We start from the raw sequence: 22,851 nt of genomic DNA on the forward strand, positions 1-22,851 counted from the left end.
CGTCTGACCCACGTCACTCCCTGACCGGAGGTTTCAGCGGCCTGGACTCTGCAGACCGCCCCCTGCGGTTAGGGCTGACGAGGTCTCCAGTCAGGAGCAGGGTCCCCACCCCGACACACCGCCTCGCGGGGCACCCAGGGGCCACGTCCCTTTCACCCCGAGGGGCGCAGGGAGCACCGCTGCCACCTGGGAGGCACTGCGGCTTCCAAGCTCCCTGCCATGGGGCCCCAGGCCTCCATGTGGGGGCAGGGGATAAGGCTCCCGAGTCCCCTGGGCTGACAAGCTCAGCATTGCCAGGTCCTCATTATGAAATTGTAGTATTGGAAGCTCAAAATCCTCCTACGTGCTGAAAAACCTACAGTAGTGGGGGGGTTTCAGCACATACGATCATTTTGAGCTTCCAATATATAAAGTAAATAATAAGACGACTTCCTTGAGCGCTTCTTTGTGTACCTTTAGCGTACACTATTTCTTATTTACCTCCTTATTTACTTCTTTGCATACGTCTTTGCATACCACTATTGTGTACCACTATTTATTCCTATTGACTGATTTCTTCTTATTTACCTCTTTGCATATCTTCTGCGTACACTATTTATTCTTATTGACTTATTATTTTTTCTTTGCATAGCTTTCATGTACACTATTTCTTGTTTACCTCTTTATTCTTATTTACTTCTTTGCGTTGCATACCTTTCCTGTACTGCTATTTATTCCTACTGACTGATTTCTTCTTATTTACCTCTTTGATATCCCTCGTGTACCACTGTTTCTTCCAAGTGACTCATTTCTTCCTATTTACTTCTTTATTCTTACTTATTTCTTCTTATTTATGTCTTTGCATATCCTTTGTGTATCACTATTTATTCCTATTGACTTATTTCTTCCTGTTTACTTCTTTATTCGTACTTATTTCTTACTTACCTCTTTGATATCGCTCGTGCACCACTATTTCTTCCTAGCGACTTATTTCTTATTTGCTTCTTTATTCTTATTTACTTCTTTGCCTAGAAGTCTGCAGGTCGGATGCAGGAGATTCGCAAAGCGTGCAGAAGACGCCCGCTTCTCGCTCACTTCCCGCCGCCCCCGGGGCACGGCGTGGCCCCCTGAAGCTGCAGCGCGTCTGCACTGCGAGGCCCGGCGGGGCCGGCGGCCAGCCCCGCTCGCGCCCCTCCTGCCCCGGGAAGGCCCGGCGCCGCCCTCCCCGGCGGAGGCGCGGTTTCTCTCAGCCCCACGTTGCATTGCAACTTTTTTTTTTTCAAAGTATCTTCTGCTCGTGCGCTTGGCGCGCCGGGAGTGCAGAGCCCGCCTACCCGGCGGCGCGGGATGCGGGCGGCGTGGCCCGGGCTGAGCCTCCTGGTGCTGGCGGCGGAGCGCGGCGCGCGTGAGTCCCGCCGCTTTTATGGCGGAGCGCTGACGACCTTGCCGAGCAGCGGGCGGTGCCTTTGTCCCGCCGTCCCGTCGCTGACGGACTCTCCAGGGGTGCAGGGAGGAGGTCTGGGCTATCAAGCCCTGGAGGGGGGCAAGCCCAGTGGGCGGGCAGCGCTGGGCCGGCCGGGGCTCTTGCTGGGGCCCCTGGGCTGCTCTGCGCCCTGCTCTCCGCCTGGGTGCAGACTGGGGGGGGGCCGTGTTATGCCCTGCTGGTGCCATAGGACGAGGCGGAAGCTGGTTGCTTTTTCCCGGTGCCTTTTTCAAAGTATAGCTGAGGAAATCCTCTCCCTTCAGGATGTGCAGTTCATCAGTGACAAGCTTGGATTGGGGCTAGACTGGCATATCTGAGGAAATCTTCTCCCTTTAGGATGCGCAGTACATTAATAACAAGCTTGGATTGGGGCTAGACTGGCATATCTGAGGAAATCCTCTCCCTTTAGGATGCGCAGTTCATCAGTAACAAGCTTGGATTGGGGCTAGATTAGCTTTGAATACGGAGCCGGGAATCAGGAATAAGGGTGTAAGTTGTAGCCGCATCGATCTAAGGACATTGGCAGACGAGGCTCTTTGGGTGAGTCGGATCTCTGTTATTAGACTAACTAAAGAGTTGAAAATTTTTCCAACTCTCCAGTTGGTCCAATAAAAGAGATCAGCTTTACCCAAAGAACCGGGAATAAGGCTTTGGGAATAAGCAATCAACGTCAGCCGAATTGCCGTGGGAGAGTTTGCTCTCGTAGGTTCATAGTTGTTAGGGGCTGGGAGGGACTTGGGCAGGAAAGACCGCTGGGGTCAGATGACCCCAGAAAGAGAAAACACTAGATAGTTCATTAAGTAATTATTTACCCCCTTAATGGTTTGAATTGGATTTGGCATATTGTTACACGTATTTATTCTATTTGCCCAATTACTCAGTTCATCCCAATAAGGCATTTCGCAGAGCACAAAACTTCTTGACGTTGCTTAAATATCCGTTATCTTTCTGCTGTTTTAAATCCCAATATAAACTCACCGGTAGAATAAATGAAGTACGTCTACACTGTCATTTAGGCCCCCCACATTTTGGCACGGATCTGCTGTAAAAACTATTATGGATCGTTCTTAAAAGAGAAATTGCTCTGCTACCAGTGATAACGTCGTGTGTTTGCTTTCCATGCAGACCCGCTGGCCAGAGCAACCCGGCCCCTGATCCACAGCACGTGTTTTCAGAGCTGTGCGGCTCAGCGGCGATGCCCCAAGCCCCGGGGTAACTGGGGGTGCTGCCAAGGGTGCTGCATGGTGGTAGCATTGTTAGGGTCACGGGTATGATTCACAGGAGAAAGTGCCTCCTCAAGCTAGGTGTTGTATGTGGGCATAGCCAGGGGATGGTGGTTGTCCCACGGAAGGGGTTACGGTTTAATAGCAATGCAGTTACTGCACATTAGAAGTAGTATTTTGGGGTATGGGCAGGTGAAATGCTTCCCTTCACACAGTTGACAGTCAGCTGCTGTAAAAAAGGAGCAGACAGAAGTTGCAAACCCCGGCAACTTCACCCAGTCTCAATGGAGAATTCCCCTTCAAAGAATCAGGGATAGAGCCCTAGCCCTATAAGTTACACCAGTTCAGGTTTCATCTGTCCCCCTCCATCCTGGGGTAGCCTAGATCCAACCAGGCTGCTACCCTCTCCCCTACCGCCTTGTAGAGAAGCACAGTAAAGATGCCCTCTGCCCCAGGACAGCTACGTGTGTCCATTCAGGAACCAGGTGTAATTTATATTAGTAGGGAAACCCAGTGAACATTGCCCTGGGGTACATGAGCATCTCCCCACCCACTTTGAACAAAATTCTGACACTTTCTGTGTCTGCCCAAATTAAAACCCTTTTCTGAGCTCTCTCTGACCTAAACACCATCTGGATCTGCGTGGTGCTGCTTATCCCAGAGCAAAGGCCTCATTATGAATTGGTATTGTTCCTCAAACTTGGGGCCCCATTGCATTCAGCATTATATGTGCACGAGTAAAATGCCAGGCCCAGAGGACTTGTGGACGGTGTAGAAGATGCCAGCCTGGGTTTAAAAATAAGACAGAGGAAGCACAAGGGGCAGGGAGACGTTATGTCCCATATAAATGGACGGTGCACACGGCACAGCCTACCCGGTGCAGATCTGTGTATAGGTATTATGGGAGATTAGGAGGCAGTCAGTGGGGTGGTTCTGCATTTTTCCAAGGTTTTTCTGTGACTAAGATGAAGGAATGATATCATAGAGAAGTCGGGCTGGAGGGGACCTTCAGAGATCATCTCGTCCCACCTCCTGCCCGAGGCAGGAGCATCCCTGTCCAATCCGTCCTATACAAATGCATTATCCAATCTATTCATAAAACGACATAGTCAACCTGGACACAACCGCAAGGCATAACACCCCAACTTGCGACAGGTAAAGCAGGGGAATCAGGGTGGCCAGTGCCCCACAGCTACCAGGGTTGTTAAGACATGCTGGAGAAAGCCAAGGAAGAGGGCCATGTGCCCCGCTGCAGTGGAAGGCAAACACCCTTGCAGTCCATACCAATGTCATCACGAGGTTAAATGCCTTCCTTACCCCATTGGGGCGATGGGTCTGACTGAACGGAGCGGCAAGACCCTCTAGCGGGGAAGCCCTGGGTTTAAGTCCCAGCAGGAGCACTGACAGCTTCACAAATGCCCAGCCTTAGCTGCAGCCAACACCCATTGCTTCTGAAGCAGGCAGAGGTCTGCCAGGAAACTACAAGCCTCTCTCGGGGGTTCGAGGGAGGCTCCTAACTGCAACAATGGAATCCTTGGGGCAAAAAATGATAAAATCAGGAAAAGGAGTGCAGATAAAATGTTAATAGCTAGGGTGTCAAAGAAGGGCACTGGCAAGCACCCACTGCCCCTTGAATGTGTATATAAGGAGCTTATGGGCACTGCCCAATGAAACTGCTGACAAAAGTGTGCGGAGGAGTGAAAGGAAGGCAGCCCCTCAGACTCCTGGGTTCCCAGTGCCTCCTTCCTGGTCTGGTAGATGAGCAGCTTGGCCAGGTCCTGGAAGAGATGGTCCATACAGGACGCTAGGCTGGATAGATGGATTATGGCCACACCAAACAGAGCGAAGGTGGAGGAGGAGTGTGGCTGCCTGCTCTCCTACCAGGTTTTTCTTTCTTTTCTCTTCCAGAGATCTGCAGCGTTGTCCATTTTCTTCTCTCCAGCCAGTACCTCTGGTGTGGGCTAACCATTGCCTTGTCTCTGCCTGGCTATCTCGTCCAGCACCTCAGCTTTGTCTGGTTCCAGGCAGATGGGCACAGATGTTGCTGTGCTCTGGTGATGCTGCATGCCCTGCAGCTGGGGATTTGGAAACGGTAAGAAACAGACTCGTCCGCATTTGAAGAATTAAGGGGTTTCTTATCTAACCGCCGGGGGACAGGTCTGTGTCATTTGCATGGAGTGTGTGTGTGTATCCATGCGTGTCTCCGTAATTATAGGTGGCCGTGACGACTTCGTGGGTTGTGTGGGTGTCTCTCTAGTATGGTGCTAGCCTGGCCCTTCGTTCTTGGGGGATACGGGGCCTTAAGACAAGGGGATGCAACAGCAGACTGGTCCTGGCATTGCATTGAGGTGCACAAACACATCCCGTTCATCGTTATTCAGCTCAACTGACTTGTATAGCCCTTGGAAGAGCAGCTTGTCAAGTGGTGCAGCATCCTGGGGATTGTTTCATTTTTCCTATCGCTGAAAGGAAGGTTTCTTTGCTCTCTTTTTAAAGAAAAGTCCCTAAAACTTTTCATCTTTCCCCAGTGTGATCTGGCCTAGGGAACTTGTTTGGTTAATACCGACAAACCTTTACACTTCATCCCTAACTGCTGATTAATTCTCCAGCGACCCTCTGAATTCAGCAATTGTTTTGTGCCTTGAGCATAATTGTGCTATTGTAAGTGGATCTCTCAGAGGATGCATCACACTTTTCTTAACACAGAAGTTGGAAACAAAGAAGCTGTCTTGGTTATTGAACTTCTTCTCTTCAGCCTTGAGTGTGTGCAGCCACATTTAATAATGCTGGCAAATGACTGAGCATTATAGGAGCCCCTGGAGAGTGTCTTTCTTAGGCCAGGATAGTCTGTGATGATCACTTAGTTCAATTTCCTACCTAGCATACAGGGCAAGGAATGCTTCCTGGTCATTTCTGCATGCAGCTCAGCTTTTGATAAGGTTACCTGTCTAGTGCTTGGCTGGAGTGAAAGTCCAGCTGTACAGCTGTTTTTCTGCTTGGCTGGGGCAGAAGTCCAGGCTGTACAGCTGTTTTCCAGCTAAGCCACCCAACACATTAAAATAGCAAATTGCCAGGCGATGCACTGTGAGAAGCACAAGCCAAAAGCTGTAAGCAAATCAAAGGGGGCAGGAGGGCAGAAAAGCCCCCATGGCTCACCAAAAGCATCCGGGAATGTCTCCTAGCTAAAAGGGAGGTGCACACCCAATGGCAGGGAGGGGCCATCCCCAGGGAGGACTATACTGAGGCTGCTCGGGGATGCAGGGGGAGTCAGGTAGGCCAAGGCAGAGATGGGACTGGGACTAGCTTCCCAGATCCAGGACAACAAAAATTCCTTTTTTAAATACATAGCGGGCAAAAAGAAGGTACCGGGTAACATGGAACCCCTGCAAAACATGCTAGGAAATTTGGTCGTCACACCAGACGACAAAGCTAACCTATTTAATGACTTCTTTGCCTCCATTTTCCTGAGCAGGGACCAGATCAGCCCCACCACGGGGCTCCCCTCAGGCCCCAGGGGAGGCGCACCCAGGCCAAGGGTCAGTGAGGACCTAGTCAGGGAGTGTCTGGAGGGACTGGACATATTTAAATCAGCTGGTCTGGACGATCTCCACCCCCGAGTGCTGAGGGAACTGGCTGAGGTCATTGCGGGACCCCTGGCACGGCTGTACGAGCGCTCGTGGGGCTCTGGTGTGGGGCCAGGGGACTGGAAGAGGGCCGGTGTGGTTCCCATCTTCAAAAAGGGGAGGAAGGAGGAACCAGGGGACTATAGGCCAGTTAGTCTTACCTCGATCCTGGGGAAGCTTTTTGAGAGAATTGTTCTGGTGCATGTCCCCGATGGGCCAGCAGGGGAGGTCATGCTTAGGGGCAACCCAGAGAGCGGTGGTGGACGGGTCATGTTCGACCTGGAGGGACGTGGGCAGTGGGGTCCCGCAGGGCTCGGTCCTCGGGCCCGCACTGTTCAACATCTTCATCAGTGACTTGGACGAGGGGTAAAAACCACCTGTTCAAATTTGCTGGTGACACTAAGATGTGGGGGGACGTGGGCACGCTAGAAGGGAGGAATAGGCTGCAACCAGACCTAGACAGGTTACAGGGGTGGGCGGATGAGAACAGGATGGGATTCAACACCGACAAGTGCAAGGTGCTGCACCGGGGGAGGAAGATCCAGCACCATACCTACAGGCTGGGAACTCCCTTCTCGGCAGGGCAGAGGCAGAAAAGGATCTTGGAGTCATCACTGATGCCAAGATGAACATGGGCCGGCAGTGTGGGGACGCGGTCAGGAAGGCCAACTGCACCTTGTCCTGCATCCACAGATGTGTCTCGAGCAGGTCTAGGGAGGTGATCCTCCCCCTCTATGCGGCACTGGTCAGGTCGCAGCTGGAGTACTGCGTCCAGTTCTGGGCGCCGCACGTCAGGAGGGATGTGGACAGCATGGAGAGGGTCCAGAGGAGGCCACTCGCATGACCGGGAGCAGCAGGGCAGGCCCCACGAGGAGAGGCGATGGGACCTGAACCTGCTCAGCCTCCACAAGAGAAGGCTGAGGGGGATCTAGTGGCCTGTTACAGACTAGTCAGGGGGGACCAGCAGGCACTGGGGGGTCCCTCTTCCCCCGAGCACCGCCAGGAGTGACCAGGAATAACGGTCACAAGCTGGCAGGGGAGATTCAGACTAGACATCAGGAGGCTCGACGTCACTGTCAGGGCAGCTAGGGTCTGGAACCAACTTCCAAGCGAAGTGGTGCTGGCTCCTACCCCGGGGGTCTTTAAGAGGAGGCTGGATGAACACCTTGCTGGGGTCATTTGACCCCAGTACTCTTTCCTGCCATGGCAGGGGGTCAGACTTGATGATCTGCTCAGGTCCCTTCCAACCCTACTAACTATGAAACTAAGTGGATTTAATGATCCTGAAACTTGGCCTTCGATGACCAAAGCCTCACTTGCAATTATCATTATTATTAATTTGTATTACCACAGTACCTAGGGACACCATAGCATGACATGCTGTACAAATGCAGAATAAATTATGGTCCCTGCCCCAGAGAGTTTGCGGTTGGAGTGTTGCAGCCAACACAACCTCATGTCCCTCAGTTTGAGCACGCAATGTTGTGAGTTTGTTGCCAGAACAGGCTGTAATTGCTGGGAGAGATCCTGATCTGAGGTGGGAACGGCCAGACTGCTGGCAGGTGGGGATAACACAGGGATACTATCATTGGGACCCTCCTTACTCAAACCTAGTACTTCATACAGTCTCCTTTCTTCTCATTCATAGCATGGTCCAGTCACAAGGGCATCCTTGGGATTAATGAGTCAGATACTCATCATGCATGTGCCTCCATTCCAGATAAGCACATTTCAATCTTATCTTCTTCTGCACTGAGCTCAAAGCCTGTGGGTCTGCTTACCCATTGGGCAATTCGTGATCCTCCTAGGTAATCAACCCCTTTGTTTATTGCCTCCTCCAAGCAAGTCTCTTTCATTCCTTCTCAGGGTCTGGTACCAATCCCTTTGATTACATCAAGTGAACCATTACCATGGCTTTTGCAAGGCTGTCAGGCCCTGCCAAGTTGAGCAAATCCAGCTGCTTGTGAGTCTTTTGGGGAGTTTTAGCAGTTAACACTTTCCAATCACAAGAGCCTCTAGCTGGGCCCACGTAAAGTTTAAGACCAGAGGTCACAGCTGGGTACAGGCAGATGGAGGAGGACAAGGAGACAACAAGATGTCCAGCGAGGCAGTTGCCATAGACCAGGAGCAGTCTAATCCTTCTCAAATTTTTGTCAGGCTAAAGGAGAATTTTAAGAAGGGGTTTGAAGGAAAATAGGCAGCTTTGGGGAAGAGAGTCGCTCTGTCTAAACAAGTGTGAGACAGCTTGGGGGAAAGCGTGAAGGCCTTTGAATTGAAATCCAATCAATGCATGGAAGGCTGATCTAAGGTGGGAGCTGATCCTCCAGTGCTGAATGAGGGATAACAAGAAGAGGGGCTATGGGCTGGGAAAGGGAAGTCAAACACCTTCTGTTGGGTAAATGGCACGTAGAGGGGGAGCTAGGAAAATGCTCTTTGCTGCTGCTTTCTAAATGAGCACGTGCAGGGCAAGGTTGCAGCAAGGATGCATTGGTCCCAGCCAGGGAAAAGGGTGCTGCACTTACTAAATAGTGAGATGAGATGCAAACCAGCTGTGTGTTTGGACAGGGAAAGCCCCATCTAAGAAGCTGTAGAGAAAGAGTTTGCAAGTCCTGGGCACAACCCAGATACGAGGATCGAGAGAGGAGTCCAGGTAGAGCAGGGGTGGGCAAGTATTTGGGCTGGAGGGCCATGTAAGAAGTTTCCATGAGCTTCTGTAGGGGCCCCGATCTGCTCCCCGTACACCGCTGCAACAAGCACCGGTTCCATGGACTGAGGCATGCAGGGAGCAGATCTGCCCCAGGGCCTGGCCCTGCACTGTCACCACCCCACGATCCTGGTCCCCACCTGCCTGTCCCTCTCCCAGGTTCTGGGCCTGAAGGACCGGCATGATCATGGTGGTGCCCGTGTTGATTTGAGAAGGGACATCTTAGAAAATGAGGGGTCTCAGGAGCTCACATCTAGGCAGTCTGGGGAAACAGATTAGGATAAGATAGCAAGACAAGGTCCCAGACACTGAGGTTCTTACTCAGGCGGGCATTTCAAGCATCTGCCCTCTGCTGATGAAATCACAGGTGAGATGGGCATGCCCTGTCACCGGGAAGTCAGATGAGCGACTGCCAAAGAACTTTTCCGGTGAACTAAAGGAGGGAAAGCGCTCTCAGGGAACTCGGAGGAAACACTTCAAGGACTCCCTCAAGTCATCCTAGAAACATTTCAACATTGACCCAAAGTCCTGGGAAGATCTCGCATGCGATCGTTCTACCTGGCGAAGCCTCGTCTATACTGGAGCTACCGTCTAGCGGAGAAGAACTGCTGAGGCAGAGCAGAAGTGCCAACAGCGCAAATCTCACAACAGCAGCACGTCCGCTGTTGATCAAGCAATCCAAGGTGGCATCTCTTGCTCAGTGTGCCGTAGACAGTTCAAAGCACAAATCGGCCTGATTGGCCAGTCCCGCGTTCACAGAAACCAAACCAACCAGTCATGTCATGGTCACCTTTGAATTCAAAGGACAAACAGCAAGAAGAGGTAACCCATTCCAGTGCTTCAGCACCCTCCTAGTGAAATTTTTTTCCTAATATCCAACCTAAACCTCCCTTGCTGCAACTTGAGACCATCGCTGCTCGTTCTGTTATCTGCCCCCACTGAGAACAGTCCAGCTCCATACTTTTTTCAACTATCCTTCAGGTAGTTGAAGGCTGCTATCTCTTCTGCAGACTAAATAAGCCCAGTTCCCCCAGCCTCTCCTCACTAGTCATGTCCCCCAGCCTCATCACCGTTTTCGTTACCCACCACTGGCCTCTCTTCAATTTGTCCACATCCTTTCTGTAGTGGGGGGCCCAAAACTGAATATAGTACTATAAACTAAGTTATTACTTCTATTACTATCTGCTATTACTATCTACCATCTGTTAGTACTATCTGCTGGCAACACACCAATGCGCTCCCAGTATGCCATTAGCCTTCTTGACAACAAGGGCACCCTGTTGGCTTATACCCAGTTTATTGTCCACTGTCACCCCCAGGTCCTTTTCTGCAGAGCTGCTTCCCAGCTAGTTGTCCCCCAGCCTGTACTGGTGCATGGGATTGTTTTGTCCTAAGTGCAGGACTTTGCACTTGTCCTTGTTGAACCTCAGGAGATTTCTTGAGTTTCAACAAGGTTTTTGAGGTTTCTTGGTCTAGTTCTCCAATTTGTCTAGGTGACTCTGAATCCTTACCCTACCCTCTAGCATATCTACTACTCCCCCTCGCTTGGTGTCATCTGCCAACTTGCTGAGGATGCAATCCATCCAATCTTCCAGCTCTTTAATGAAGATATTGGGGGAAAAAACGGTCCTGGGACTGACCACTGGGGCACTGCATTTGCACTGGCTGCCAGCTAGACATCAAGCCACTGATTGCTACCTGTTGAGCCCAACGATCCAGGGCTCTGTCCACTTTACAGTCCATTCATCCAGCCCAGACTTCCTCAGCTTGCTTGCAAGGATGCTGTGGGAAACGGTACCAAAAGCCGTGCTAAAGTCAAGGTACATCGTGCTTTCCCTGCATCCTCAGAGCCACCTATGTCATCACAGAAGGCAACTGGGTTGGTCAGGCATGCCTTGCCCTTGGTGAATCCATGCTGACTGTTTCTAATCACCCTTTTCTCCTCTGAGTGCTTAGCAATGTGTTCCTTGAGGACCTGCTTGAGGAGATGGCTGAGAGTTCTGGTTTCAGAGAGACGGAGCGAGGTCTGTGTTTGGCCTGAAGGAGGCAAACCTGCGATCCAGAATCAGGATACAGTTCTGTGAAAGTGATGACAAAAGCCATTTTGCAACCCATGTAGTCTGGGACTCTGGTTAAAGCCGAAGCCTTGTAAACGGTGCTGTTGGGGTGGGAGTTAACACTTAAGATGGATCCATGTGGTTAAGCGGTGGGACAGGCTGCCTAGAGAGGTTGGACAATCTTCATCCCTGGAAATTTTCAAGAGTGGGTTAGTCACCCACCTGGCTGGAGCAGTTTAGTCAGGGATGATCCTGCCCGTAGCTGTGTGGGGCTGACCTAAATGATCTTGTGAGGTCCCTTCTAGCCCTGCTGCTCTATGGACCTGTCATTTGGCACCTGGGACACAGTGGGTACCCAAAGTGGCATCAGTTTAAGTGCTGCCCTTCCCACAAGCTTGTGCAATTGCTGTGAAGAGTCAGGGCCTGTTGGGGTGTGTGGCTGTCCCCCCTATTGAGAGAGGAGGATGGGCCTTTGGATGGTGGGGGACCTTTTCTTATATGTGCTCTGCCCAGCCCAAGAAGCCAGCAGATGAAATGGGGCAGAGGCTGAAGGGCTTTTATTTGGGCTTCAGGAAGGCAGTAACAGGCTCATCTGTAATCTCTTCGTGCTCATTAAATCCATCATGAGGATATTGGAAGTGTGTTTGGACTTGCCTGAATTGCAAAAATGCACAACCTCCAACAGCCAGCCAGCCTGCCAGCTGACAAGATTGACTGCGGGCCCAGAGTGTAGGGCAACAGCTACCCTTTAAGCAAATGCTTGCTGGAGCAGATTAAAATGCAGGAAACAGTTTGCATCCCCATGTGTCCGCATTTGACTAGTCTGTTAGCGCTGACGCATGCGTGTAACATGATAAAGTAGGTGGGGAAGAGCCCCTCTGGAAGAAGAGGAAGGGCCGAGGATGGTAGAACTGTGTAATTCGAGGGTGGGTTGTTTTCAAAACCCTTGTCCAAAACTACTTCTGAGAACTCCTTGTGCAGCACCAGCAATGTGCTTTTTACAGAGGAGTGGTAAAGATCAGGGCTCTCCCTGTCCACTGCCTTGCAGCATGGCTGCTCCTTTAGTCTGGCTGGAAGGTGCCACCAGCTCAGGATGGTATTGATTCATGTCCCCCGCAACACTGGGCTCCATTCACAGAAGCATCAGCAAGTGTCCAAGTTCCCAAGAGCCGTGCTTCTGCAAGGGTGTGATCCAAAGCCAGGAGACTTCTCCTGTAAAGCTGATGTAAAGTGCAATCCGAGTCGGGTGTTGTCAGACCTTGACTGCGCTTCTGTCCTCATCCAGGCACTGGGACGTCCTGCGGACAGCCGGCAAGGCAGGGAGGAGCTCCGCGGCCGGAGATCACCTCTTGCAGCAGGGGGACACAGCGGTGCTGCGGATCCTGGAGGCTTTGGTGCAGAGCCTGCCGCACCTGGTGCTGCAGACGTATGTCTGTGCCGCTGTGGAACCGGCAGGCCTCGTCCCAGGTCGGTGTGTGCAAAGGCTGCATGGCCCATCCCCCACAAAGGTGTCCCGTGGTTCTTCCATTTTCCTATTGCGGTCCCCACAATGGACATAGTCCTGCCAGCAGTCACCCCCCCAAAGACTGCCTGGCTATCATTCAGTGTCTCCTCTCCTCAGTAAGGCCCAGCTCTTGTCTGAGCAGGTAGCATGGTACCTGGGAAGGGATCTGGGGCCCCAGTGGTGTCAGTGGACCGAGCCTCCAGCCTCCTGGAGCTGGCCTGCTGCTTGCTGAGGGAATCCCTGGGTCTGCTGGGGACCTTCGTGGCTTAGGGACTGACCATGGAGTCCAATTTCTAGAACTGTGGCCATTCGTTATAGTCCCTGATGGGCAAGTCGGCCCTTCCTGCAGTGAATACAGCGCTGCCTTCCACAGTTTGGGAGCCGCCAGCCAAAGTACAGGGAGGGGATCAGGAGCGTTTCATTTCTTTGGCCGACCACCTAAAAACTTATGTGTGCAATGACAGTCCACCTAAAAGCCCCGCAAGCCAAAATGAGCCCACTGGAGAGTGCATTGTAGCTGAGGCTGCTTGATTTTCCAAGGGATTGAACAAGCGTGAGGACTTGATGGCTGTGATGCTCAGGATGCAGTATCTGTTGACCTCAAAGAGCTTCCCAAAGGAGGTGAAGTCTGTTTTTTTCTGACAGGGAAACCAAGGCACAGAAGGGTTGTGACATGTCTGAGGTCACAGTGCAAGTCCCTCCAGAGCCACTTTCTCTGGTCCTCCACAGTAGGAGATGCCGTAGCTCAGTGGCTCGGCCCTTCCCTTTTAAAAGTCCCAAGGGTCTCAGGTCCTAATCTTGGCAGCCCAGAGTCCCTCCAGACTGGAAGCAGAGCTGAAGTGTGGGGGCAGACAACTTGGCTGCCCCAGCTGTCCATCTGGCATTTACCACAAGCACCAAGCTCTCCACTGCACACACCAAGGGTCTCTCTATCATCCTATCCTATCTGTTAATTGAGAGGGTCTCTTTATCATCTCCAGTGCATAAGGGATCTTACTAGAAAGCTCTTCTGGGTCAGCTGAGGCTTATGAGTTTTTCAGAGCATGTCGATAAATCCACGTGCTACATCAGGGGCCAAAACACCCCAATCTCGACCCATACCTCAGCTTAGTGTGCCAGAGGCAGACGGTGGGGGAGCCATGAGGGGCCCAATCCTCGTTGCTGGTAGCGGGTGCATACACGCCTCTGAGTGGACGGTAGGGAAGGGGCCAGGGTTGTCCTGCAGCGGCCCCTTCCCCACTGTGTGCCCCATGGCATGCATGCAGCTGCCACTGCCATGGAGCCCAGCCAGGGCTCTGGAGCCCAGTGCAGCTGTTCGCAGCTTCCCAGCTGCCTGCCACAGCCAACCCAGGCTCTGGGCAGCAGCAGCAGGCAGCCAGGAGGCTGCAGACAGCTGCATTGGGGTCTGGAGCCCTGGCACCGGTGACCGTGGTGGCTGCACGTGCACCTCGGGGCTCATGGCTGACAAGGGACTGGGGTTGCACTGCCCCGGCCCCTTCCTGGCCATACGACGTGAGGCACATGCGCAGCTACCGCTGGCACAGAGTCCAGCCAGGGTTTTGGATGCTGGTGCAGCTGTTTGCGGCCTCCCAGCTGCCTGCCGTGTCCAGCCTAGGCTCTGGGCAGCTGCTGCTGGCCACAGAGCCCCGGCTGCTTGCAGCAGAGCTTGTAGCCTCCCCACTGCCTGCTGTGATCAACCTGGGTTCTGTGGCCGGCGGCAGCTGCCCAAAGCCTGGGCTGGCTGTGACGTGCAGAGCAAAATGGCCTTGTGTGCCATGCTCTGGTACGCAGGCCAGGAATTGCTGACCCCTGTTCTACATGTTCGCTACAGCTTCTGAATCAGAACTTCCTAGACCTTAAATGCTGGAGGCTGCAAGTAGGAGAGGAACGGGGGAAAAGACCCTGGTCGTACCCTGTTCACTCTCCCTTACAGCTTCGCTTTCTGCCAGTGTGTGACGTAGGAGACTGGGCAAGATGGACCTATGGTCTGGCCCCAGTAAGTATCAGTTCTTACGTAAAGTCTGTTGCAAAGAATGCAAGGTGTATGGACACCTAATAAGATGGAGAAAGCTGGAAGGAGAGAAAATGGGGCAGAGTTTATAGTGGCAAACAGCAGCAGTTCAGCAGAGGAGTGTTTGGTGGAATAGCTCAGCTGGAGGGCAAGCCATGGGCACTAGGGGCTGCATATCAGAAGTACTGGATCCATCATGGGGCTCTTTTCTCAGTGCCTCCCTTGCTTTCCTTTGTAGGCATCAGTGCTGGACTGTCCCTGCTCTCCCTGTCCTGGGCACTGGTCTCTTATAGTCGCTTTGCATGCCTGATGAAACCCGGACATCTCTACATGCCAGCGGCTGCCCTCCTGTGTCAGCTTTTGTGGAGGATGGGGATGCTGGGGACCCGGGTCATGGCTCTGGCTCTGTTTGCAAGAGTGTATCCTATCTGGGTTTTTGCCATTGCAGGTAAGATGAGATTTTCCTGTCGGGACCTGTGCAGGTAATATTCTCCTGTGTCTGCCAGGAGGGCTGAATTCTCCTGTCATCCACCTACGCAGGGTTGCATCAACCTAGGACTGGAAGGAATTGGTGAAAAGATACTCAGAGGCTTCTAAAAGGAGGACCTTGTCCTGTACTACACAGGAAGGCAAAAACCCTGACAGACTTAAGGGGGAAAATTCCTTCTTGCCCCCAAATTTGGGATCGATATGACCCTGAGCAGAAGAGCAAGACCCTCCAGCCACTGAGTTTTCTAAGTGCCAGCAGAAGCTTCAGTGCACCCCGGTTCAACCTTGCTGCTTAAGCTGTGCCCAGTGCCCCAGTATGGCAGAGGAAAATCAAGCCTTCCATAGCCCAGCAGTTTTCCGGAGGCGGGTCAGTGAACTTGAGGTTCATCCCTTCTTTCTGGTAAATGCACAGCTTTTGAAAGGTGTTGGTTGACCCACCCTGACTTCTGCAGCATAACCCGGGCCTGATTTTCCTTATGTTGGCTCATAGAAAATGGCACATGGAAGAGAGTCTGTTCATTTGGGCATTGATTCGTGTTACTTGGTACAGGAGCATCTACCAGCTGGTCCCCTACCCAGTGCTAATTTGACTTCTGTCCTTTGCTCTCCTCTCCCAGGTGCTCACTGGCTAGTGATGTCTTTCTGGGTGGTGGCTCAGCAGACAGACATCATCGCAAGTCCCACTCGGTGGAGACTGTTTAACTGCCTGGTAGGAGCCACGTATATCTTCTGCTACATTAACTTCCGGGACGGCCCCTCCAGGTACAGGGTGGCTGTGTTTTATGCGGTAAGTGCTCTGACACCCCGGCTCTCGTGTTACTAGCAAAGGAGCAACAGAAACCATAAAGGACTAATAAACTGTTAAGACCCGTGACGACTTCTGGGTGCCCTGTAACATGCCTATATAGTCAGGGTTTATTAAACTATATAGGAAAGGTCTAGCAGACCTATTCAAAGGGCTTCAATCTGTGACCTTTCCATAGTGCTTCAGAATAAATGTTCTCTCATCTCTGAGTCCTAATAGTGAGGTTCCCTGGGGCAGATGTTCTTTGCTGTGCTTTGAGACAATCAGCTTTTGCCCTGAGGTGTGAGATTTGATTGTCCTTATTTTTAGCCTGTGAAGCTACATTTTATGATGGCAGCTTCATCTTCCCTGCTGCCAGAGCAGATAACACCTGCCACAGCATCCAGCCAAGGAGCAGAAGCAGCAGAGTAATTATGCTGGCAGAAGGGAGGGCTCTACGGCTGTCGAGGTACTTTGCGTGGAGATGCACTCCGTTGCCCTGGCAGAACTGCAAGTTTGCTGGTGAAATTTTATAGGACAGACCAGGCCTCCATCTTCTGAGAACTTCCTTAAGCCCTCTCTCTGTCGCAAAGCTAGAAACCTCCACTTCTCATCTCTGTCCAGACAAAAGGAAGAAGTATCTTCTCCCAGTTCAAACCAAGTGTCACAAGGTGCCTTACCCTAGGAGAGGACCATTAAGTTATAATGACCCTCTATTGTCAGTAGTCATCAGCACAACTTTGTCTAGTTTTGGGCACTGCACTTCAAGAAGGACGGAATTGGAAAGAGTGCAGCAGAGAGAAGCAAGAAAGATTAAAAGTCTGGGAAACATGACCGACAAGGAAAGGTTGGAAGAATGGGATTATTCAGTCTGGAGCACAGAAGACTGAGGGAGGGTTCGATAAGTCTTCACATTCCTGAAGGGTGATAGTAAAGCCGCTGATAACAGGTTATTCTCTGTGGCTTCAGGGGACAGGACGAGAAGCAATGGCTTTAACCCAAAGCAAGGGAAATTTAGGTTGAATATTAGAAAGGACTTTCTAGGGAGGTGGTTAAACATTGGGACAGGCTACCAGAGAGATGGTGGAATGGAGACTGGACATTTCCAAATCCTTGGAAATTTTTAAGGGCAGCTTCGACAAAGAATTGACTTGGTTGGTTTCCCTAAGGATGATCCTGCCTTGAGCTGACCTGCTGCAGTCCCTTCCAGCCCTACTCTTCTAGTTTGGCAGATGGTTTGCATCACTGGAAGCTTCAGAGTAAGTGAATGCACATGGACAGAGGCATCGATAAAGAAAATCACCTAATAACTTACTGTCATCAAACAAAAATAGCAAACGGTACTGGCGGACTCCTCAGATCATCACGATGCTCTTGCAGAAATCTCCCTTTTTAGGAACTACGAAGAGGAAGTGAATTTGCTGCTGATGCAAGGGGCTGGCTGGCAGCTCCGGGGAGCTCATTCCAAATGCAGTAACAGCTATTTCCTTTTTGAGAAGTGCGTGTCATGGCTGGCACTGTTGTCTCTGCTGCTGGTCCCAGCTCTGCACTTATGCCCATGCACTGCTGGACCAGGGATGCCACACACGCTGTCACGTGTTTTTATGAGCCACGTTTTGGTTCCATTCAAAACTCGCGTGGGGAGGAGACGAAAGCGGGTGGAAGGGGTTCAAACTCAGCAGGCAAATCCAGACCTTTGCATGTGCTGTGTAACCTGTGCCGTGTTGGAAGGGTGTCTGCAACCCGCAAATGGGGGGCAGTTCTGTCGTGATGACTCTCTTTACTCTCCCCAACAGATCATGCTGGTTGAAAACATCCTCCTCTTGTTGGTGGCTACAGACCTGCAGGGCGCACTGTGGAGTAGCCTGTGCCAGGCTGGGGTTGTCCTGTCGGGATTCGTTATCGGTAAGATCTTTTGCTTTCTCATGCTCTGAATCACTGCCTCTCTGGGCAGTTGGGTATGTGGTGGCAAGAGTGGTTGAAAAACCCCAGGAGTAGAAACACTATTGCTGACCCTCGGCATCCTCTCCCAGGAGCGGGTGTTTAGTTTGGTTTGTTTCCTTAAAGCTCTAGATCCTGGGTTCATCTGATTACCTGAACTCAGTGTCTGCTTTCTTCCTGTTAACTTATTTTCTGAGCCCTTGTGTCTGCACAGAGATCTTGGAAAAGGGAAACCCAAGTATGACCTAACAGCTCCGAGCAAGAGACAAAGAAGCTTGTTTTAAAATCTCGTCCTTTATTTTAAGTCAGTCTCATGACTTTGGGGGCCTGACCCCTGACTTCTGAGGTCGGCAGTGCTCTAACATGGGCACGGTTCCTCATAGGACGTCTTCTGGTTTGGCACCTGTCAAAGAATTGAGGAGGGCTCTAAAAGATGAGCTCCTTCCTTTGGGGCAAAAGCCTCCTTGTTCCTGTCCCTCCGTGTGAGGGTGGAGGGAGAATGGGGAAGCAGCTTTCTCCACCCCTGGAAGACCCACTGTGGGCAAACTTTAGGACCCCAGTCTCGGACAGAGGCAGGACAGGGCAGAGCTAAGCAGCGTGACTGCGATTCTGTCTGCTGGCCCCACTGCAAAGAGATGAGCAGCTAACACTACCAATGCCTCACTCCCTTCATACCCACCCCGGGAGGGCCCAGCTGCTGCAGACAAAGTGGGGCAGAGAAGCCACACCTCATGATTGTCCTTGTACCCATGGGGTTGCCCTTTCCTCTCCATGCTGCCCTTTGCAGAGTTGCTAGCTGTCATTTTTCCTGCCCTTCAGGTTGGCACACCATTTCCATGGCAGGGGGATGCTACACTTAGCTGCTCATGTCCTGAAACCCCTGTCTGTCCTGCTGGTCGGTATGGTCTCGTTGTTTTCTTGATCTCTGCCATGTCTCTGCATCCAGGTCTTGTCCTGTACTCAATCTTCAAGTTTTTCTGGGGTGAGGCCATCATTTTGTCCCATGTCTAGTGTCTGGCATGGGGTTGTCTGGCCCCCGAGCAAGGTGCTGCAATCAGTCTGATACTACTGCTGACTGACCAGTTGGGTTGAAGCCCCAAGATGGATTATGTCCACAGGTTCTCTGCAACCGTATTGTATCTGGACACTGGCATGTAAGGAAGGCAACCACATCAGGTCCCTTTGATTAACTAAATTTGCAAAGCAAACACTGTCCCAGCACTTTGCGCAGTTGTGTTCATCAGCACTGGCGCTTCTGCTCGGATGCCATGCATTGTCCACGTTTCTCCCTCTCTTGCGCTGTGTGCTATGCAGAGACGTCAGTAAGCCTGTCATCCTGCACCTCTGCTCTTTTTCAGGCTGTGCAGCACTGGTCATTTACTATGGCCTGCTCCACCCCAAGTCGACGGAGATCTGGCAGAGAGCCCTGAAGACATCCTGCGGCATCATGGCTGCTCGAGGGAATGGGCCAGAAGGATCCTCTTTGCCATCCAGAAGCCAAGCGGGAGGGCGCTTTGCATTTCCAGGCCTGGAAGATGTGGACTCCTCAACAGTGGTACCTGCCTGGTCTGCACCCGGCGTGCAGGGCGACTCCTCGCTGGGAGAGCCCGGAGGCCAGACTGCCCTGAAGAACCACTGGGCCGACCACCACCACTGGCTGCTGGTGAAGCTGGCTTTGAAGACCGGAGACGTGTCCAAGATCAATGCTGCTTTCGGAGATGGGGGCATTGGGGAGGTTTATCCTGTAGGTGGGGTGGTGAGTCAGTACCCTGACGCCGAGGCTGGGAGATGGCCTGTTACTCCTAAACCCCGAGCGGGGAAAGACAAGCAGCCAGTAGCTGAGAATGGAGCTGGGGAAGGCTTGAGCAGGAAAGAGGAGACTTCTTACGTGACTTTGGCCAGCAGAAAGCCTGGTAGTTGTACTTCCGTAAGAACAGCACAAGAGGCAGCACCATCCGGCCTTGTGGCATCCAGGGGGAAACATGATGTTCAGAGCAGCCAAGAGAGAGACAACTCCGATTCATGCCTTGGAGAGAGCAGTGCCAGAGGGGACCCAGGCTTGTTGCCCCCCAGCCACCTCCCAGCAGGAGCAGCCCAGGCACACGAGGGCTCCACCGTGTACTTCAGTGCCGATACAGGCAGCATCGCGCCTGCTAGCACAAGAAGTCATGCATGCAGCGACTCTGCCAAGGGCCTCACAGAGCTGGAAGTGGGTGGCAAGCCTGTACTGGCTAACCTGGCAGGTGAAAGAGAGGACTTCCCAGTTCTCGTGGCTAACATCAGCCCCATACTGGCCACAGGCCCACATAGCCATCTGCAGAGCCCTTCCTCCCCATGCTTTGCCAGTCCCTGCAGTACCTCCTGTCCCCCTGAGGAAACTTCAGAGCATGAAGGAGCCCTGGGGGCACCGTGTCCCCACTGGGACACCCTGTCTGTTGGGATATGGGTGGCAATGGCGAAAAGGAAGCTGAGGCCAGCTGAGGAGCCATGCTTCACATCCACCCCCAAGTCTCACCCCACAGGGCAGGACTGCAGGTAGAGGGAGACAGTGGAGGGGATGAAGCTTTCTGCAGCACTGGAGTGAGGCTGTGCAATGCCCACCTGGTGCTGTCTCTTTGGTGTCCAGCTGAGTATTAATAACCTACCCTTATACCACCCACAGACTTGCACGGTTCTTGTCTCTGGGCTCTGGCCCTTCCTGCGGTGGGCCTGTCATTAGATTTCCCCTCCTTCCTTTCTGCCATGCCAGATAACTTTGCTGCTGGGCTATCTCCTGACACTCAGGCTCCAACCTTGGTACGCGTTTCTCTCTTTGACAGACAGGCATTGGGCATCACAGCAAAATTAGACTGCGGGAGAGCCTCCTGTCAGCCACGCTCCACACCTCTTGTCTCATGGAGGTGGCCCACCAGTTGTGATAGTATTTCGTACCTTGGGGATGCCAGCGGTAAGATGGGAGGTCAGTTAGCAGGACTGATGTGTTATGCAAGGGAATCCTCTGCAGGAGGCAATGAAGGAGGTGACCCAGCAATGAGATGCAGGCCCTTCCATGGCACAACATAAAGAAACGAGAGGATGAATTGTCCTCCCTACTTTCAGCTGTCTGTTGGAGCTGGCTCCAAGTAGCTGTTGCTCTTGGTCATCTCCTTTCAGGGACAGTCATCAGAAAGAACCAGATGGGCTGTAGAGAGACAGTATGAACCAGTGGATGGAGCAGGAGGCAGGACAGCTGGGTTCTTGTCACTGCTCCCCCCACCACCAGCCTACCAGGTCAAGTCGGGCAAGTCACCTTGCCACTTTTGTGCCTCAGTAGCCCCATTTTACAGATGGGGAAGCTGGCCTTCACTGCCTTTTCCTCAAGTGCCTTTAGCTCAGTTGATTCACAAGGCTGTAAGAGAGCTAGTTTTTCATAGATGTTTAGGATTGGAAGGGACCTTGCGGTGATAAACTGTAGTGGCAGGAAATCCTGCGGTAACCGAGCTAGACCACGGGCTCCTAGTTCTCACCCTGGAGCATTGTCCCACAGATGACTCTTGCACAGCAAGAGCTGTATTTTTTTCGAGAATGGCTAATAGGTTTTGGTGTCATGTTGAACCTTGGTGCCCAGCAAAGCGGTCTCCTTGAGGTGGGTGCTCTGCACTTCCTAAAGATGTAGGCCCCTTGAAGGCATCTCAGGTTGAGAACGCCAAGGCCCCCCAAATTCACTAGATGCTGCAGAAGAGTTAAGCCCAGTGCCTTTAAGTTAGAGCAGATATTTTTAATGTGGGAGCTGCCTCCAGATGGAGGGTGTGGGGATGGCGTGCTGTTGCCAGTGGGACTGCTAATGCCAGGGGGCGACCGCCTGGCTTCGGCTTCCAGGACAGACTGTATTCAGCAGTAGTATTGACACTCCTTTGCTGTGTCCTACCTCTGTTGCCTGCCACCCGGAGAAGTGCAGCCTTTTATTTTTTCCCTATAAAGCCCAATGTTGCCTATTTATTAACTTATTTAGATGTTAAGCTTATTAAGCGACTAAAGGAGGTTGCCTTTTGTGTATCCCTTACAAGAGCGTGGAAGGTGTCACTCAGCAGCCATCCTTCCAGATGGGTCTGGTACCAGCTGTTTGCTGGTTCCCAGTCCAGAGATGCTGCTGTTGCCTGGTTCTCCTTGCTGTCTAAGTGGGTAGCTATGCTGCTTCCAGGGCACTCATGGGAGTGCCATTTGCAAATCATGCACTGTCTTCAAACGAACGCCCTGAGGGTTGCCTTTCCTTTAGCAGAAGCCCTCTGCTTTGCACCTGCGTGTCCTCCCATCCAATAAAACAATCGCCAGACATGTGGAGCTGGCTAAAGAGTGGGATAAGGAGGACAGGCATGAAGTTGAGGCATGGACAAGGAATCCTGACTGCCTTTGCTCTCTGTTAATTTAACCCATTTTAATCTGAGTTGATTTGTTTTGGACATGAACCCTCTGGGCTTGTTTCCAAAGGCCAAGGCTCCTGTATTGCATTTGCATACTAGTGTCACACTGAACTTAATTTTAACACAACTAACTATACTGTGCTACTTTTTACAGCGTTTGGATGGTACTCAGCATGGAAAGAATTGGTTCCACTGCTGTCACTCTCTGCAGTGTAGCCAAAAGTGCCACGTGGAGCCATTGGTCAAGTTTTGTAAGCTTTTACCATTGGGCGTATCTTGGACAAGCTGCTCGTGTCTGAGACGCTGTTTTTAAAAACTACTAAAAGCTCCCTACATGTGTCTGTGGGTTTTTTTAAATGCATCATGTGCACATGCATCGGTGGATATTCCAGGGATAAAAGGCAAATGTACCAACACCCCTTCAAAAATAATGATAAGCAAAGCCTTAGACCCCATTCACAAGCAAACTACTACTTCATTTCAAACAAAGCAGGGCAACAGCAGCTAAGCCCATCTATAATGCAAAGACCACTGTGTTTTCTATTTTTTGTGCCATACCAGACTAAAGACACCTACCCAGTGTAGCCAGTAATCCTGTCTAGCTTAGTTTACCCATAGGATCTCTGCTTTTGGGTTCAATTTTATTTCATCCG

The 22,851-nt window shown here is 51.8% G+C and overlaps 1 protein-coding gene across 2 annotated transcripts; it reads left to right on the top strand.

The window, feature by feature from the left end:
• The first annotated feature begins 1,196 nt into the window (after window positions 1–1,196).
• XKR5 (XK related 5) lies at window positions 1,197–22,523 on the top strand. Of its 2 annotated transcripts, none has more exons than XM_090029674.1 (7): window positions 1,197–1,384; window positions 4,594–4,777; window positions 12,355–12,536; window positions 14,823–15,032; window positions 15,691–15,860; window positions 17,654–17,762; window positions 19,157–22,523. In XM_090029674.1, the coding sequence occupies exons 1-7, from the start codon at window positions 1,327–1,329 to the stop codon at window positions 20,335–20,337; spliced, it is 2,094 nt and encodes a 697-aa protein (XP_089885800.1). In that variant the 5' UTR covers window positions 1,197–1,326; the 3' UTR covers window positions 20,338–22,523. The 2 variants fall into 2 exon arrangements, with proteins under 2 accessions (XP_089885800.1, XP_089885893.1); XM_090029767.1 differs by lacking the exon at window positions 19,157–22,523 and adding an exon at window positions 18,618–19,147.
• Window positions 22,524–22,851: the final 328 nt, after the last annotated feature.

Source organism: Crocodylus siamensis, chromosome 1, assembly GCF_052110815.1.
Source record: "Crocodylus siamensis isolate JL-2025a chromosome 1, ASM5211081v1, whole genome shotgun sequence".
In the NCBI taxonomy this organism is placed as follows: domain Eukaryota; kingdom Metazoa; phylum Chordata; order Crocodylia; family Crocodylidae; genus Crocodylus; species Crocodylus siamensis.